This window comes from Mobula hypostoma, chromosome 10 (genome assembly GCF_963921235.1).
Source record: "Mobula hypostoma chromosome 10, sMobHyp1.1, whole genome shotgun sequence".
Taxonomy (NCBI): Eukaryota; Metazoa; Chordata; class Chondrichthyes; order Myliobatiformes; family Myliobatidae; genus Mobula; species Mobula hypostoma.
In genome coordinates, this window is record NC_086106.1 from 28,725,259 (window position 1) to 28,742,888 (window position 17,630).

The window sequence follows — 17,630 nt, forward strand, 5'->3', positions numbered from 1 at the left end:
TGAGTTATTATGCAGAAAGTTTGAAATTAATAACTCATCTCCTTCTTCCTTAGGCCACCAGTGATCAATCACCTCTGCTGTGGACCACTTTCTGGAGGTCCAAGACACCGACTTCTACAAAGAAGGGATCCATATGCTTCACGACTGCTAGACTAAGTGTGTAAATATAGGAAAAATAAATGTGCTAGGTCTCCTAAAATTGACTCCTTCTGCCTTAGGCCACGAACTTATCAATCACCCCTCGTACATATTCTGATCCTATGTCACCTCTTTCTGAGGCTTTGATTTCATTTTTTACCAACAGAGCCACCTACCCCTTCTGCTACCTGCCTGTCCTTTTGATATGATGCTATCCTTGGATGTTTAACTCCTCACTATGATCTTTTTTCAGTCATGTCTCAGCAATGCCCACAATGCCATACCTGCCAATCTCTAACTACACTACAAGGTCATCGACTTTCTATCATATATGGTGTGCATTCAAATACAACACCTTCAATCCTGCATTTGTCACCCTTTACGATCTTGCCCCCATGTTGCATTTTAAATCACCACATTGACTGCAGTTTTGATCTATCACCTGTCTGTCCTTCCTCAGTCTTACTAGTCAAGCCAAGTTTATTGTCATTTAACTATATGGATGCATACTGCCAAATGAGACAATGTTTCTCTGGACCATGGTGTACACATAACACACAATACCTTAGGAAAGTATGAATTAAATCTACATATGAATTACTCTTAGATAAATAAAGTGCATAAATTAAATATTGTAGAGTACAGTATGGATTATGCAATCACACTTGTATACCTGGAAAAGCAACCGAGCCTCTGTTTAAAGATTCTCCCAAAGGTCCATCTCTAATGAGATTTCATCCCTCAGTCCCGGAGCTGAGATCCTCAGGTTAGGATATGAACGCTTGAGTTACAGGTTAGAGTATGAACCAGTATTAATTGTTGAGAATTTCATTGTCTGGTTTTCTTGGCTAAATTCTGAGAATTTTATTGACGTGGAATTTAAAGGAATTTAAACCATGAATGCTTTTTGACCTCTTGCAGTTCGATTTTTTTGTAATGCTCCAGGTCCCAGCATCTACAGTCTCTGGCCCGAGGAAGGTTTTGTGAATAGAAATTTAATCTGAACAGGATCTGACAGTTTTGGTGGGAGAAATGCGACTCAGGGGAAAGTTTCAATAGCTCATTGTGATTGTGCCAACGAAGTAGTGAGACTCACAGACCTGAGCAAGAGAGTGCTGGAACAAAAGAACTGCAGGAAGAACCCAGCAGGATAGGTGGCATCTGTGAACGGTCAAAGTTTGGCATGAGGCTCTTCATCTGGACTGAAAGATAGAGGGGTGATAGCCAATAAAAGACCACAGCACATAGGAACAGAATGATGCAATTCAGCCTATCGAGACTTCTCCACCATTCCATCATGGCTGATTTAAATTCCCTCTCAACCCCACTCCCCTGTCTTCTCCTCATAACTTATGATGCCCTTATTCATCAAGACCCTATTCACCTTTGTCGTTTCCACAACCAACAACTCACTTTCAAGGACTCTACAGCACATGTTCTCAATATAGTTTAATTAATTAATATTATTATTATTATGTGTTTTGTATTGCACACCTTGTCTTTTGCACATTGGTTGTTTGTCAGCCTTTATTGCATTTTTTTTCTATCTACTGTGTATTCAAGAAAATCAATCTTCAGGTAGCTATGGTGACATTTTCAAACTTTGATAATAAATTTACTTTGAACATTTTAAGTATACCTGATAACTTAGCTTCCATAGCCGTCTGTGGCAATGATGCCTTCTGGCTAAAGAAATTTCTCCTAATCTCTATTCCAAATGTCCTGATGAAGGGTCTCAGCCCGAAATTTCAACTGTTCATTCATTTCGATAGATGCTGCCTGACCTGCTGAGTTCACCCAGCATTTTGTGTGTGTTGCTTGGTATGCCCTTCTATTCTGAGGCTGTGACTCTCCCACTACTGGAAACATCCTCTCCACAAATATAGTGGCACAGTGGCACACTTTACAGTAGAGATGTCCCAGGTTCAATTCCCGCGGCTGCCTGTAAGGAGTTTGTACGTGACTGCGTGGGTTTCCTCCCACAGATGTGCCAGTTGGTAGGTTAATTAGTTATTATAAAATTGTCCAGTGATTGGGCTCGGATTAAATTGGGATTGCTGTGTGAATTCCATGCTGTAACTCGATAAGTAAATAAAGAGGTGAGGGGAGGCATGGCAAATAATGGATGAATCCAGGTGAAGAAAGGTGATTGGAATGACAGAAATAAATGTCAAAATTCTTGGAGATTTTGTGTCAAACCGAGAGTTAAATTCAACAGGTTATTTTCAGACTGAAAAATTATCACCAGTAGGGGGCAACGGAGTTATTGCTGTTTACAATTTATAGCAGGACTTGGTGGAAGAATCTAAAGTACTGTATTATGTCGAAGTTTGCCACAAAACATGGCGAGTATGGTAGATGCAAAAAATATGTAAAAAGTCCACAAACAGAGCTGAAAAAGGTGGCACTCGTGGGGCTTGAACCGATAATTTGATTGTTTAGAACCTTACAGCAGTTAGACGAAATTATAAGAACAAGAAGTATATGGTGTTGACCATTCAGCTCCTAAGGCCTGCTGTACCATTCAATGAGATCTGTTCCCTGGTCTCAGGACTATCCCTTCTGATTCTACACAGTCTGTTTTAAAATGTACCCCACGGTGAATGAGACCTCAGCGGTACACAGCGCCACAAATGTAGTCAAACCAGAATCAGGTTTAATATTACTGACATACTATATCTTGTGAAAATTGTTTCCAGCAGCAGTGCAACACATAAAAATATAAATATAACAAATTAAGTTATACAAAAAGAAAGCGAAATAGCAGGGTATTTTGATTTATTTATTGAGATACAGCACAGAAGTTGCCCTTCCTTCCAGCCCTCAAGCACTGCCACTCAGCCATCGCCTGATTTAATCATATCTAATCACAGGACAATTTGCAATGACCTACCGACCTACCAACTGTGGGAGAAAACTGGAGCACCCGAGGGAACCCCCGCCCCCCGCCGCCCGTGGTCATGAGGAGAACATACAAGCTCCTACAGGCAGTGGCGGGAATTGAACCCGAGTCACTGGTACGGTAAAGCATTCTGCTAACTCCTCCTGAATAGAAGCAATGAGAAGATAGCATGTAGTGGGTGATGAGGTCCTTCAATTAATTTGAGACATTACCTTTCAGAGATGTCCTCAATGGTGGAGAGGCTAGTGCTCATGCTTAAGCTGGCTGAGTTTATAATGGCTTTTTCCCCAATCCTGTGTTGTGGTCCCTCCACACCAGACAGTGATGCAACCAGTTAGAATGCTCTCCATTTTATATCTGTAGAAAGTTGTAGAACATGAGCAGGAGTGATCCACCAGGATCCCCATTTAGACTGATTTTGACTGGCCCCAACTTCTTTCTGTTCCATTTCTCCACATACCTAAAGTCCACAATCTTACAGATAAAACTATGTGCCACTACTTGAATTACTTCTGATGATTTTGACCTCGAAGACTTGACCACTGTTGTCCTCCATTACTTCTATATTAAAGCTGATATCGCATAACTCCGTGAACAATTTTCTAGCTTTTAGCCACCAGGGAAAAGCTCCGAAGGTGTTTTCAGGTAATTTCCATGGCATCATCCTTACCCAGACACCTAAGCGCCCCAGAAACCGCTGTTAAGTGGGAAAGCAATCTAGTGCGCTGGCGCCGAAAACCGGAAGTCGTATCGGAAATCCTCGCATGCGGCCAGTGAAGAACAGAGGCTGGAGAGTCGGCAGCAGGTAGGAGCGGGTTGTCGATGCGCCTTTAATCAGCACTTCCTCCTCCTGCTAAGGGAGAAGCGGTGCGAGCTTCAGAAACGTTGCGGACTTCCACAGTGCCGGCTCTCCCCCGGTCCCGAAACCCGGCCAATTTCTGGTTCGCTAATTGGAACGCGCTGCCAGGCCAGCCCTGGATTCACTGCTGGCCATCGGAACGCCCGGCTGTTGCTGGAACCGTGATATATTGGTTTCTCACTCATCTGGGGTTATGGGTAAAAAGGTAGGCATGGGATACAGCCGGGGAGCTGTCCAGACTCTGCAGAGGGCGCAAGATCTAATCCAAACACTCTGCCCTCTTCTCACTGTTACCGTCAGGAAGGCTCACACTCAGCGATCCAGGAACAGCTTCTTCCCCTCTGCCAGCCGATTCCTAAATGGACATTGAACCCGTGAGCACTACCTCACTATTCTCTTTTTACCTTGGGGTTTTTTTTTGCAGTACTTAACTATTATATAGATATAGAAAAAAACTGAATTACTATATGTAATATATAGTAATTCAGTTTTTTCTATATTTATTTACCATGTATTTCATTGTACTGCTGTCGTGCATTTTGTTAATTTTACGACATATGCCGGTGATATTAAACCCGATTCTGGGTCGAAGTCGGGTTGATTGTTAAGGGGCAAGTCCAGCAGCGTCACAGGCGCAATGCATCAATTAAGCACCATTTGCAAGAAAACACAAGTCGTACAAACTGAGTGAGAGGAAGACGATCAGTTAAACTCCCAGTTACAACCTTTGTTGAATAATTCTCTTCCAATGGAAACAGTTTACCTTGAAATTACATTATACCCGTCATCAATTTGAACAGCTGCAGTAAATATTCCTTAACATTAATCTGCTCATCGAAGAATATCTTCAATTGTGTCTTTGATTAACTGATGTCCAAGTCAGCAGGGTTAATAAATTTACATCCATAATACCCCTGATAAATGCGGTACTTGGAAATGGGTCAAAAACTCGAATGCTGCTTCTGAGTGTCACTTGTATGCAGTTAAACTATTGCAACCCAGCTTGTGTCAGAGAGTTAAACAGCATGGAGACAGGTCCTTTGCCCCAACTCATCAATGCTAAACAAAATGCCCACCTGAACTAAAGGCATTTGACCCATATCACTCTAACCTTAGCTATATGTGAACCTACCCCTATGTCCTTGTAACATAATTGTAACCCACCCCACCCACAGCTCCACTATTGCCTCTGGTAGTTCATTCCATTTGCTCTCCACTCTCTGTGTTAATAAAAGACATTCACTGCAGGTATGGATAGCAAGATTTTCACTATACCTTAATATGTGACAGTAATAAACCAATTTCTAAATGTTTCTCCTCTCACATTGAGCCAGTGCTCTTTAGTTTCAGTCTCTACTGCCAGGGAGAAACTCTGAATATCCACCTCATCTCCACTCCTTCTGGTTTTATAAATTTCCATAAGGTCACCCCCGTTGCTGTCATTCCAGTGAAAACTGTTCCAGACTAGTCTATGAAAGCTCTCAGTCATCCAGGTCATTGTATATCAAGCAGTAGTAAATGAAGGCAATTGGATTCGCTGTGTTGTCTGGAAGACATTTCGCCACTCATCCGAGAGGCTACTTCAGTTCTGATCCATGGTGGGTGATTTTCCGGCTTATAAACTCTGTGAGTTTAAAGGTATGGCAATCACATGAGGGTCGTAGAGGTAATGAGAGGGTCATTAGTCTTGTCTTTGCATGAACAGAGGTGTGAACTGTTGTGAACAGGTGAGAAGACAGCTGAAACGTCTCAACCCAAGCAAGGCTGCAGGACTGGATGGTGTCAGTACCAGGGTGCTCAAAGCCTGTGCCCCTCAGCTATGTGGAGTACTTCGCCATGTCTTCAACCTGAGCCTGAGGCTCCGGAGGGTTCCTGTGCTGTGGAAGATGTCCTGCCTCGTCCCTGTGCCGAAGATGCCGTGCCCCAGCGGCCTCAATGACTACAGACCGGTGGCATTGACCTCCCACATCATGAAGACCCTGGACAGACTTGTTCTGGAGCTGCTCCGGCCTATGGTCAGGCCACACTTAGATCCCCTCCAGTTCGCCTACCAGCCCCGACTAGGAGTTGAGGATGCCATCGTCTACCTGCTGAACCGCGTCTACGCCCACCTACACAAGCCAGCGAGCACTGTGAGGGTCATGTTTTTTGACTTCTCCAGTGTGTTCAAATCCATCCACCCTGCTTTGCTGGGGGAGAAGCTGACAGCGATGCAGGTGGATGCTTTCCTGGTGTCATGGATTCTTGATTACCTGACTGGCAGACCACAGTACGTGTGCTTGCAACACTGTGTGTCCGACAGAGTGATCAGCAGCACTGGGGCTCCACAGGGGACTGTCTTGTCTCCCTTTCTCTTCACCATTTACACCTCAGACTTCAACTACTGCATAGAGTCTTGTCATCTTCAGAAGTTTTCTGATGACTGTGCCATTGTTGGATGCATCAGCAAGGGAGATGAGGCTGAGTACAGGGCTACGGTAGGAAACTTTGTCACATGGTGTGAGCAGAATTATCTGCAGCTGAATGTGAAAAAGACTAAGAAGCTGGTGGTAGACCTGAGGAGAGCTAAGGTACCGGTGACCCCTGTTTCCATCCAGGGGGTCAGTGTGGACATGGTGGAGGATTACAAATACCTGGGGATATGAATTGACAATAAACTGGACTGGTCAAAGAACACTGAGGCTGTCTACAAGAAGGGTCAGAGCCGTCTCTATTTCCTGAGGAGACTGAGGTCCTTTAACATCTGCCGGACGATGCTGAGGATGTTTGCTGTTGTGTGCTGGGGCAGCAGGGTGAGGGTAGCAGACATCAACAAACTCATTCATAAGGTCAGTGATGTTGTGGGGATGGAACTGGACTCTCTTACGGTGGTGTCTGAAAAGAGGATGCTGTCCAAGTTGCATGCCATTTTGGACAATGTCTCCCATCTACTACATAATGTACTGGTTGGGCACAGGAGTACATTCAGCCAGAGACTCATTCCACCGAGATGCAGCACAGAGCGTCATAGGAAGTCATTCCTGCCTGTGGCCATCAAACTTTACAACTCCTCCCTTGGAGGGTCAGACACCCTGAGCCAATAGGCTGGTCCTGGACTTATTTCATAATTCACTGACATAATTTACATATTACTATTTAACTATTTATAGTTCTATTACTATTTATTATTTATGGTGCAACTGTAACAAAAACCAATTTCCCCTGGGATCAATAAAGTCTGACTATGACTATGACTAAAGATGTTAGGACTGTATTGTAAGTAGCTGATAGGTGGTGTTGTACCCCACCCCCTCTGTCCAGGGATGGGTTATCCAGTTTGACAAACATGGCTTCTTTAACCCTCTTTCAAATCACCTGTCCTCCCTGTCCAAAATGTACACACTTCATTTTGGAACCACTCCACAAGCATAATAAGACCAACATAGGAAGGCTAACACCTCAGGTCAAGACTCGGCTGTATATCTACACCTAAAGGACAAGGGACACCACTTTGATGATAACAATGTGCACATTTTGGACAGGGAGGTCAGTGGCTTGAAAGAGGGAAAACCCATCCCTGAACAGAGGGAGTGTGGGTACGACACCACCTATCAACTACTTACAATGTAGTCCTAACATCTCTAAACTGGCATCTTCACAACAGTTCACACCACCATTCATGCAAAGATAAGACTAATGACTCTCTCATTACCTCTACGACTCTTAATGACCCTCATGTTATTGCTACACCTTTAACACCTCTCAGAGTTTATAAATTGGGAAACTACCCACCACGGATTAGAATTGAAGAAGCCTCTCGGAGAGTGGCAAAGCATCTTCTAGACAACACAGCAAGTCCTTAATTTACTACTGCTTGAGTCCCAGACTGTGTAGACTCTCCTTTAGATTATGAAAACACTCAATCCTTGTTTATTGTCATTTAGAAATGCATGCATGCATTAAGAAATGATACAATGTTCCTCCAGAGTGATATCACAGAAAACAAGACAGACCAAAGACTAACACTGACAGAACCACATAATTATAACATATAGTTACAGCAGTGCAAAACAATACCATAATTTGATAAAGAACAGACCATGGGCACGGTAAAAAAAAGTCTCAAAGTCCCAAGTCGATCAGCTCCTGAGTCTCCGATAGCAGGCGGCAAAAGGGAGAAACTCCCTGCCATAAACCTCCAAGGCACCGACAACTGCCGATGCCGTGGAAGCAGCCAACCACAGCCAACACCGAGTCCGTCCATCCGAAAACTTCGAGTTTCTGACCAGTCCTTTCGAGCGCCATCCTCTGCCGAGCGCCTTCGACCTCGCCCCGGCCGCCAAAACAAGCAAAGCCGAGGATTCGGGGCCTTCTGCTCTGGAGATTCCGGTTACCACACAGTAGCAGCAGCAGCGAAGTGGGCATTTCAGAAGCTTCTCCAGATGTTCCTCCGTACTCTCACGTCCGTCTCCATCAAATCAGGATTTTGCACGGTCCCCTACTTGACAAATAACAGACATCACCACGGAAGTGGCCGCGCGCACTGCCGTCGCACCTCCATCTTCTCCTCCTCCTCCTGGAAAAAGAAGTCAAATCCTCTAGTCCTGGCTGCAACCTTCTGTATCTTTTCTGCACCCTTAACCTATCCTCATAAGGCAGCATGCTAGTAAATCTCCTTTCTCTAATGAGGTGACCAGAACTGAACAAAATATTGCAAGTGAGGTCTAATCAGGGTTTTATAGTTTTATGTTTTAAATAAAGGCACAAAGTTATCCACCCTCCCCTGTGTGTGGCTAATGGTGATACAAAAATCTCTACCAAGGCCCCAGCAATTTCTTCTCTTCTCATAATGTTTTCGTCATAGAGTACTACAGAAACAGGACCTTTGGCCCATCCAGTCTGTGCATTCTGTTCTTCTGCCCAGTCCCACTGACCCACACACAGACCAAAATGATGGTTAAACTTCCTGTACAGCATTGAGGGAACGTTGTAGTTTTAGTGAGGACATTGAACTGAACAGTGTTGGCAGGTATTTCTATTGAGAAACTCCAGTGAGTTACTATGCGTGTGTCTACCATTCCAGATCTTGCTGCCAACATGCTGTAGAAACAGGAGAACAGAGTGGCATCCCCGAGTAAACACTGCCATGGGATGAGCTTGTGACCTACTGGGTGAGTCCACTACTCTCTGTGCTGCGTCTTCCTACAAGTCTCTACCTGTCTCTGCAGTGAGATTCCTTCCTGGGACCACAGCTTTGAAATGGATGGGGTGAACAGAGATGCTGAGTGTGGCACGACACAGTAGCATAGCACAGTGGTCCCCAACCACCGGGCCGCGGACCGGTACCGGGCCGCAAAGCATGTGCTACCGGGCCGTGAGGAAACGATATGACTTGGCGACATGAAAGGACAGGAGTCAGCTGCACCTTTCCTCATTCCCCGTCACGCACTGTTGAACTTGAAATAACCTACCAAATCACACCAAATAACACATAAAACCTAAAATAACGCTAACATATAGTAAAAGCAGCAACGATATAATTCACAGCCTATATAAAGTAAAAATAATGCATGTTTCACTTAAAAGAATCAGGAAGATTAAGCCAAAACTGATCTGTAGGAAAAAAAATCGGCGCATACACACATGCGCACACACAGGTCCCCGCGCAAGGCTTCATGGTCATGGTAGTCTTTCTTGGGGTAAACACAAGTGTCCCGTATTTGACTGCTACTTTTGTCCCTTATTTGGGAGTGAGAAAGTTGGCAATCCTACTTGAACACCACTCCCGTCGGACGGTCCACAAGAATATTGTCAATATTAAACCGGTCCGCGCTGCAAAAAAGGTAGGGACCCCTGGAATAGCGGTCAACACAACGCTTTACAGTACCAGCCACCCGGGTTCAATTCCTGCCGCTGCCTGCAAGGACTTTCTACGTTCTCCCCGTGACCGCGTGGGTTTCCTCCAGGTGCTCCGGTTTCCTCCCACATTCCATAAGACGTACTGGTCGATAGGTTAATTGGTCATTGTTAAATTGTCCTGCGATTAAACTAGGATTAAATTAGGGGATTGCTGGGAGGCATGTTTAAAGGGTCAGAAGGGTCTATTCCGGGTAGAATCTTAATAAATGAATTAAAAAAAATAAAACCATAGAGACACGTTTAGCATTCTGTTCTGGATACCAAAGATCAGCCGGGTCAGTGGAATAGAAACAGATTAGAAGTGAGTCAGCATCTGTGAAGGAGAGAACAGGGTTTGTGACTTGTCAATGACCTGTGGAATTCTGGGAGATAAGTTAAACATGTTGGTTCAGGTGAGGTTCATATCCCTGTATCCTTCGGAATGCTGATGACCCAGGACAGTGTGTTCCAACCAGGCCACTGTACACCCTAGCAGGGGTGGACAGAACAGATGAGTTTGGGCTCCTGGGGTTTCCCTGTAATTGGACAATGGAAATCAGTGGAAAGCTGGAGCTCCTGTTCCAGAGATCTGCAGCTCAATGAAGGAACAAGCGAGGAGTCCCAGGGAGAGAGCTGCACAATGACATGGGTTTGAGATGCTCTGCCAGAGTCTGCTAGAGGGAGGAAGACAAACAGGGTGAATGAACGGCTGGAGAATCAAACAGGTCACTGCAAGTTAACTGGGTCAGTGAGTCCTTGGTCATCCTGTGGAGATTACAGACCTGCAGGCAATGAAATACACTGGGTCTTGTTCACCATGGATTAGACACTGCAAAGTGTCAAGTCTTTGGACAAAATGTTAATGGGGGTCATCATTTTGGATTGAATGGTGAAAAGGTGAATTGACAGAGACCCCAGAAACCCAAAATAAACAATAGTTTGGGAGTGTGAGATGAGGGAATGATTTTGATGGGTTCAATGATGGTAGTTATTGGGCTAGGTGATTTAGCAGATCAGTAGCTATGGACCCATCAGCGTGATTCGAGGGTGGATACACGGGGAGAAGTCTCGTATAGAGGGAGGAAAGTGAAATGGAGAAATGATCAGAGTAATACCTTATCAGTGATGTGATGATCAGTGTCAAAAGGCCAGGGGGGAAGGCAGATGGTGGGCGTGGCTGTGAAAATAAATCCATATGTGGCGAGAGATTGAGGAGGAATAGGAGAAAGATACTTGGTAAGAAGAGAGAAAGAAGGGTTATGAAGTTTGAAATAATTAAACTCATTGTGAAATGAAACCAGGACTGTTCAGTCAGCACACTTTCAGTTATTGCCTGTTTTACTCAGGGGGCTCAGGCTGGGTGTGGGTCAGACGTGCAGGAGATCTTACTTCCTCCGAAGGATATGAGTGAACCACGTGAGCACTGGTATAAGTTTATTACTGTCACATGTACCGAGATGCAGTGAAAAGTTTGCCTTGGCAGTTAATTTGATCAACAATTCCAGTTATCCCCACTCTGTCTATTACCCCTCCCCATCACTGCTGTGTACCGTAGACACCTTAAACTATTTTTTATATTGTAAAACAAAATGTTGGTGCATGCTAATATATTTATTTATGTGCATTATATTCCATATTCAGACTTTATCCTTTAACTCAGTTAGCTCTTTTCCTCTTTTTTGTTTTTATATCATTTATTTTTAAATTATTCTTTATAATTATTGAATTTTTTTTGTCGCATGTCACACCCTGATTGACACACCACAGCAAATTCCTTATACATAGGAAATGGTCTAGTAAAGCTTTATTGCACTGCCTCTATAGCAAGAACATGTTTCCTCAGTACTTCCTTAGGAGGCTAGACATTCAGCATGTCCCTGTGATGCACACCAGTGTCGACAGATGCACCAAAGAAAGCAGCCTGTCCACATGCTTCACGGCTTGCTATAGCAGTGACAGTGCAGAGAGTTGTGAACACAGCTCAGCACATCAGAGAAACCAGCCTCCCCTCCACGGACGCTGTCTACACTTCTCACTGCCTTGGTAAGGCAACCAGCAGAATCAAAGTCCCCACCCAGCCCGAACATTCTCTTTTCACCCTCTTCCTTCGGGCAGTTACAAAAGCCAGAAAGCACTCACCACCAGTCTCAAGAACAGCTTCTACCTCACTGTTATCACACTCATGAATGGACCTCTTGATAAGAAGGTGAACTCTTGACCTCAGAATCTTCCTGGCATGGCCTTGTAGGTTATTGGTGTCGGTTTATTGTTGTTACATCTACTGAGGTACAGTGAGAAGCTTGTCTTCCATACTGTTCCTACAGATCAATTCATTACACAGTGCATTGAGGTAGAACAAGGTAACACAACAGAGATATAGTGTAAGCTGCAATGAAAGGGCAGTGCAGGTAACCAATAAGGTGCGAGATCACAACAAGGTAGATCGTGAGGTCACAGTCCAGGGAACTGTTTAACAGCCAGAATCAGAATCAGGTTTACTATCACCGGCATGTGATGTGAAATTTGTTAACTTCGCAGCAGCAGTTCAATACAATACATAATCTAGCAGAGAGAGAAAAAAATAATAATAAATAAAACAAAACATAATCATAAACAAGTAAATCAATTATGTATATTGAATAGATTATTTAAAAATGTGCAAAAACAGAAATACTGTATATTAAAAAAAAGTAAGGTAGTGTTCAAAGCTTCAAAGTCCATTCAGGAATCAGATAGCAGAGGGGAAGAAGCTGTTCCTGAAGCGCTGAGTGTGTGCCTTCAAGATTCTGTATCTCCTACCTGATGGTAACAGTGAGAAAAGGGCATGCCCTGGGTGACGGAGGTCTTTAATAATGGACGCTGACTTTCTGAGACACTGCTCCCTATAGATGCCCTGGGTACTTTGTAGGCTAGTGCCCAAGATGGAGCTGACTAGATTCACCACCCTCTGCAGCTTCTTTCGGTCCTGTGCAGTAGCCCCTCCATACCAGACAGTGATGCAGCCTGTCAGAATGCTCTCCATGGTACAACTATAAAAGTTTTTGAGTGTATTTGTTGACATGCCAAATCGCTTCAAACTCCTAATAAAGTATAGCCACTGTCTTGCCTTCTTTATGACTATATCAATGTGTTGGGACCAGGTTAGATCCTCTGAGATCTTGACACCCAGGAACTTGAAGCTGATCACTCTCTCCACTTCTGATCCCTCCATGAGGATTGATATGTGTCCCTTCATCTTACCCTTCCTGAAGTCCACAATCAGCTCTTTCGTCTTACTGACGTTGAGTGCCAGGCTGTTGCTGCGGCACCACTTCACTAGTTGGCGTATCTCTCTCCTGTACACCCTCTCGTCACCACCTGAAATTATGCCAACAATGGTTGTATCGTCAGCGAATTTGTAGATGGTATTTGAGTGATGCCGAGCCACACAATCATGTGTATACAGAGAGTAGATGCTGCCCTGGTGTTACATGTATTATAATAATCCACAAGTTTCAGCATCACCTCACTTTGATGGTGGACACACAGTTGTCCGAATTGCAGAATTTGCTTTTCTGTACTGTCTTTCTCTCACACTTCATTTAAATTAATTTCACAGGGTGTCAATAATGGAGGATTCACTGACCAGAAGCTCAAACCAAGCAACAGATCACAACCTGCAAGTGTCACCCAATCCGCTGGAATCTGAACATCAGCAGACTTTGTACATGGAAGCAGAAAGCTCCACTGACAGTGGAGAGAAATGGTCAACGTGTTCTGAGTGTGAACAAGACTTCAGTCAAGCATCCACACTGACGAGACACGAGATCAGTCACTCTGGGGAGAAACCGTGGAAGTGTGAGGACTGTGGGAAAAGATTCATTTCTCCTTCCCATCTGGAAACTCACCACCGAAGTCACACTGGTGAGAGGCCGTTCACCTGCTCTGAATGTGGGAAGGGATTCACTCAGTGTTCCGACCTGCAAAAACACCAGCGAATTCACAGTGGAGAGAAGTCATTTATCTGCTCTGAGTGTGGGAAAGGATTTATTCGTTCGGATAGTCTGGTGATACACCAGCGAGTTCACACTGGGGAGAAGCCATTCACATGCTCTGTGTGTGGGAAAGGATTCACCCAGTCATCCAACCTAAAAACTCACAGCCGAAGTCACACCGGGGAGAAGCCCTTCACGTGCTCAGTGTGTGGGAAAGGATTCACCCAGTCATCCAACCTAAAAACTCACCAACGTGATCACACTGGGGAGAGGCTGTTCACCTGCTCTGAGTGTGGGAAGGCATTCATTCGGTCAGGAAGCCTGGTGATACACCAGCGAGTTCACACTGGAGAAAAACCATTTACCTGCCTTGAGTGCGGGAAGTGTTTCACACGGTCTGACAAATTAATGGCGCACCAGCGCGTTCACACTGGAAAATGGCCATTCACCTGCTCTGAGTGTGGGAAGGGATTCAGTCGGTCAGACATCCTGGTGATACACCAGCGAGTTCACACTGGGGAGAGGCCGTTCACATGCTCTGTTTGTGGGAAGGGATTTACCCAGTCATCTAACCTAAAAACACACCAGCGAGTTCACACTGGGGAGAGGCCGTTCACCTGCTCTGAGTGTGGGAAGGGATTCTCCCAGTCTTCCCACCTGAAGAATCATCAGCGAGTTCACATTACAGAATGAACATTCATCTATCCTGTGTGTGGGAAGGGATTCAATGAACAATCCAGTCTGTGGAGTCACCAGTAAGGTGACACTGAGGTGATGCCATTCACCGGCTGGGAGTGTGGGAAGGAGCTCAGTCTGCAGAATCACCGGTGAGTCGATGAGTGACTGCAGAAGCTGGATATTTCTGTCGTTGCTACTTATGATATCCAGGATTTGACCATGGTCATTGTCCTGGTCTGGGTTCATTCTGCTGATGTTTACAGCCCATGATTAGAGTTTATTCTTGACAAATCAAGAATATATCACCTTGATCTTTAATACCCAGTCTATTTCCTGCATATCTGATATTTAAAGGATAATTTAATTGAAGATTTTATAACAAAGGTAGTGTGGGAGATAAGTCTGCTGGAGCAAGCACCAGGGAATCAGATTTTTTGTGAATGATGTGGTAAAAGGCTGCAATAATTTTTCAGGTAGAAATTTGATGCTGGGTGAATTTGTTAAGCAAGGGATATGGGGTGATGGTTGTTATTTGGAGCTGGGTCACAAGTTGGCCGTCATGGCACTGAATGAAAGGATAGGCTGGAACTGCTCCCACCTCCCTTAGCATGCAGGTGAAGCATCTGTCAAAGAGCAGCAGATGTTGCTTACGCTAGAGTCATGGCGGCCATAAGTACCCAGAAACCTCTCAGCAAAGAAAGCTACCTATCATGGTCAAAGGATGGGAGAATACATGCATGGATACCAGAGACTGGATGTGATGTCAGACCATGCAAGGCATTGTACAGCCACACACGTTCCTCCCTATTGGGCAGCAGTGGGTAGGTCAGTGGCACCGCATGGGTTTAATAGATTTCAGCACTGGTAGTCTTTGTGTTCCCGCCTAGCAGCTATCTCAATCTTTCTCCTTTTTGTTCGCCTTGATCTATCATGCACCAGCCTCTGTCTCCCTTTCCTATATGGTTCAATCTGTCTGGCAGCATTGACCCACCCCTCAGGTTATCACTTCCCTCTACTCTCCATTCCCATTTTCCTCAGACCATTGATCCAGGTCCCTGAGAACAAACTAGTACATCTTCACTGGATAAACTGTTCCACATGTGTCATGAATTCACAATGTCTTCTGAACCACTGGGACAGCAACTAGATCAAATGAGGGAGAAATCATTCATTTGCTTACTGTGTGGAAAGGATTCACCTGGTCGTCCCACCTACTGACATACCAGCGAGTTCACACTGGGCTCCAAATGTGGGAAGGGATTCACTCAATTATCCAGCCTTTGGAACATCAGTGAGTTCACAGCAGACTGAGCCCATTCACCTGCACTGAATGTGGAAACTTGCTCACTCGGTCACCCCACTTGCTGACTTAACAGCAAGTTCACATTGGAGAGAGGCTGTTTGCCTGTTCCGTGTGTGCGAGAGGATTCACTAAGTCATCTCACTTGCTGAATCATCAGAAAATTCACACTGGAGTGAATCATAAACACAAGAGAATCTGCAGTTGCTGGAAATCCAGCGTAACATATACAATATGCTGCTTGAGCAACTCAGCAGGCCAGGCAGCATCTATGGAAAGGAATAAACAGTCGGTGTTTCGTGCCGAAACACTTCATCAGAACTTTGGAGCGAGTCAACTCAGAACACTGGAGCCAGGCCTTCCATCTGCTCCAAGTGTGGAAGGGATTCACCCAACAATCCAACCTGCTAAATCACCAGCAGGTTCACACTGGTGGGAGGCTGTCCACCATATCTGAATGTGGGAGGAGATTTGCTCAGTCAAGGGAGCTCACATGGCAGAGAGGCTGTTCACTTGCTCGGTGTGAGAAGAGATTTATTCAGTCTTCCAATCTGCTGAGACACTGAGTTCACACTGATCAAAATACAGGGTACATTACCATTGCATCTGCTAAAATGAAGGGTCACAGAGGAGAGCAGGCATTATATTCCACAATTATTTATGGTGGTCAATACACACTGGGTTTTGTAGGTAGTTTTGTATTTATGCTGATGTTTCTGTCCCTAATGACTGAACTGGAGTTTAATATTCTGTATGTTACTAATAAATCAGTTCTGCTTTAAATACTCTGTTTCAGGTTGATGTCCCTGCAATAATCAACATGTTCAATAAGAAGAGTCCTAATGAACTCAGGTCATCTGGTCCCCTGGCAGAATTTCTGCTCCTCTCCACTTACCCTGTTTGAATGTTGTATTTGTGCTCAGTGGCCAATTTATTTGGTACATGTGGTTTATGCAAGTTCATGGTCTTCTGCTACTGTAGCCACTCTACTTCAACGTTCAACGTGTTGTGCATCCAGAGATAATCTTTTGCACACTACTAATGTAACTTGTGGTTATTTGAATTACTGTTGCCTTTCTGTCAGCCTGAAACAGGCTAGCCATCTCACTTACAAGGTATTTTCACCCAACAAACCGCCACTCACAGGATTTTTGTTTTGCTTTTCGCACAATTCTTTGTAAACTCTAGAAACTATGTGAAGATACTCAAACCACCCTGTCTGGCACAGACAAACATTCCCCGGTCAAAATCACTTGGATCACATTTCTTCCCCATTCAGATGTTTGGTCTAAACAACAACTGAACTTGTTAACCATACCTACATGCTTTTATACATTGAGTGCTGCCACCTGATCGGCTGATTAAATATTTGCATTCATAATCAGGTGTACAGATGTGTGTAATAAAATGGTAATTTAGTGTAAGAATGCAGAAGTCCCCCAAAGTGTTATTGCTTCATAATTTCGACAAAATGCAACAAAAAAAAACTGAACAGTCAAGGTGTGCAAACTTGAAAATTCTCATTGTCTCCTGTCCTTTCATATTTACTTACAGCACAGGTAGACTGAAGTGCTACACCTGCCCTTTCAGGTGAGGCAACACTTCACCAGCACATCGGTTGGGCTCGCCTATCTGTCTAGTGCTCCCTGAGACCTGACGCAGATTGGTGGACTGCTTTGTTGAGCACCTCTCCTCCATTCCAAAAGCAGGAATTCCCAGTGGCCAACCATTTAAATTCCTGTCCCCATACCCATTCCTACATATTGGTGCATGGCCTCCTCTTCTGTCACGATGAGACCACTCTCAGGTTGGAGGAGCAACACTTCAAATTCCATCTAGGTAGCTTCCGTGCTGATGACATTAATATCGATTTACCCCAACCTCCTGTAATTTTTCCCCTGT

General features: G+C 44.5%; 1 protein-coding gene across 1 annotated transcript; it reads left to right on the top strand.

The window, feature by feature from the left end:
• Nucleotides 1–3,815: 3,815 nt before the first annotated feature.
• On the top strand, nucleotides 3,816–16,440 carry LOC134352772 (zinc finger protein 239-like). Its single transcript, XM_063060209.1, has 3 exons — nucleotides 3,816–3,845; nucleotides 8,962–9,049; nucleotides 13,375–16,440. The coding sequence occupies exon 3, from the start codon at nucleotides 13,385–13,387 to the stop codon at nucleotides 14,441–14,443; it is 1,059 nt and encodes a 352-aa protein (XP_062916279.1). The 5' UTR covers nucleotides 3,816–3,845; nucleotides 8,962–9,049; nucleotides 13,375–13,384; the 3' UTR covers nucleotides 14,444–16,440.
• The last annotated feature ends 1,190 nt before the right edge of the window (nucleotides 16,441–17,630 follow it).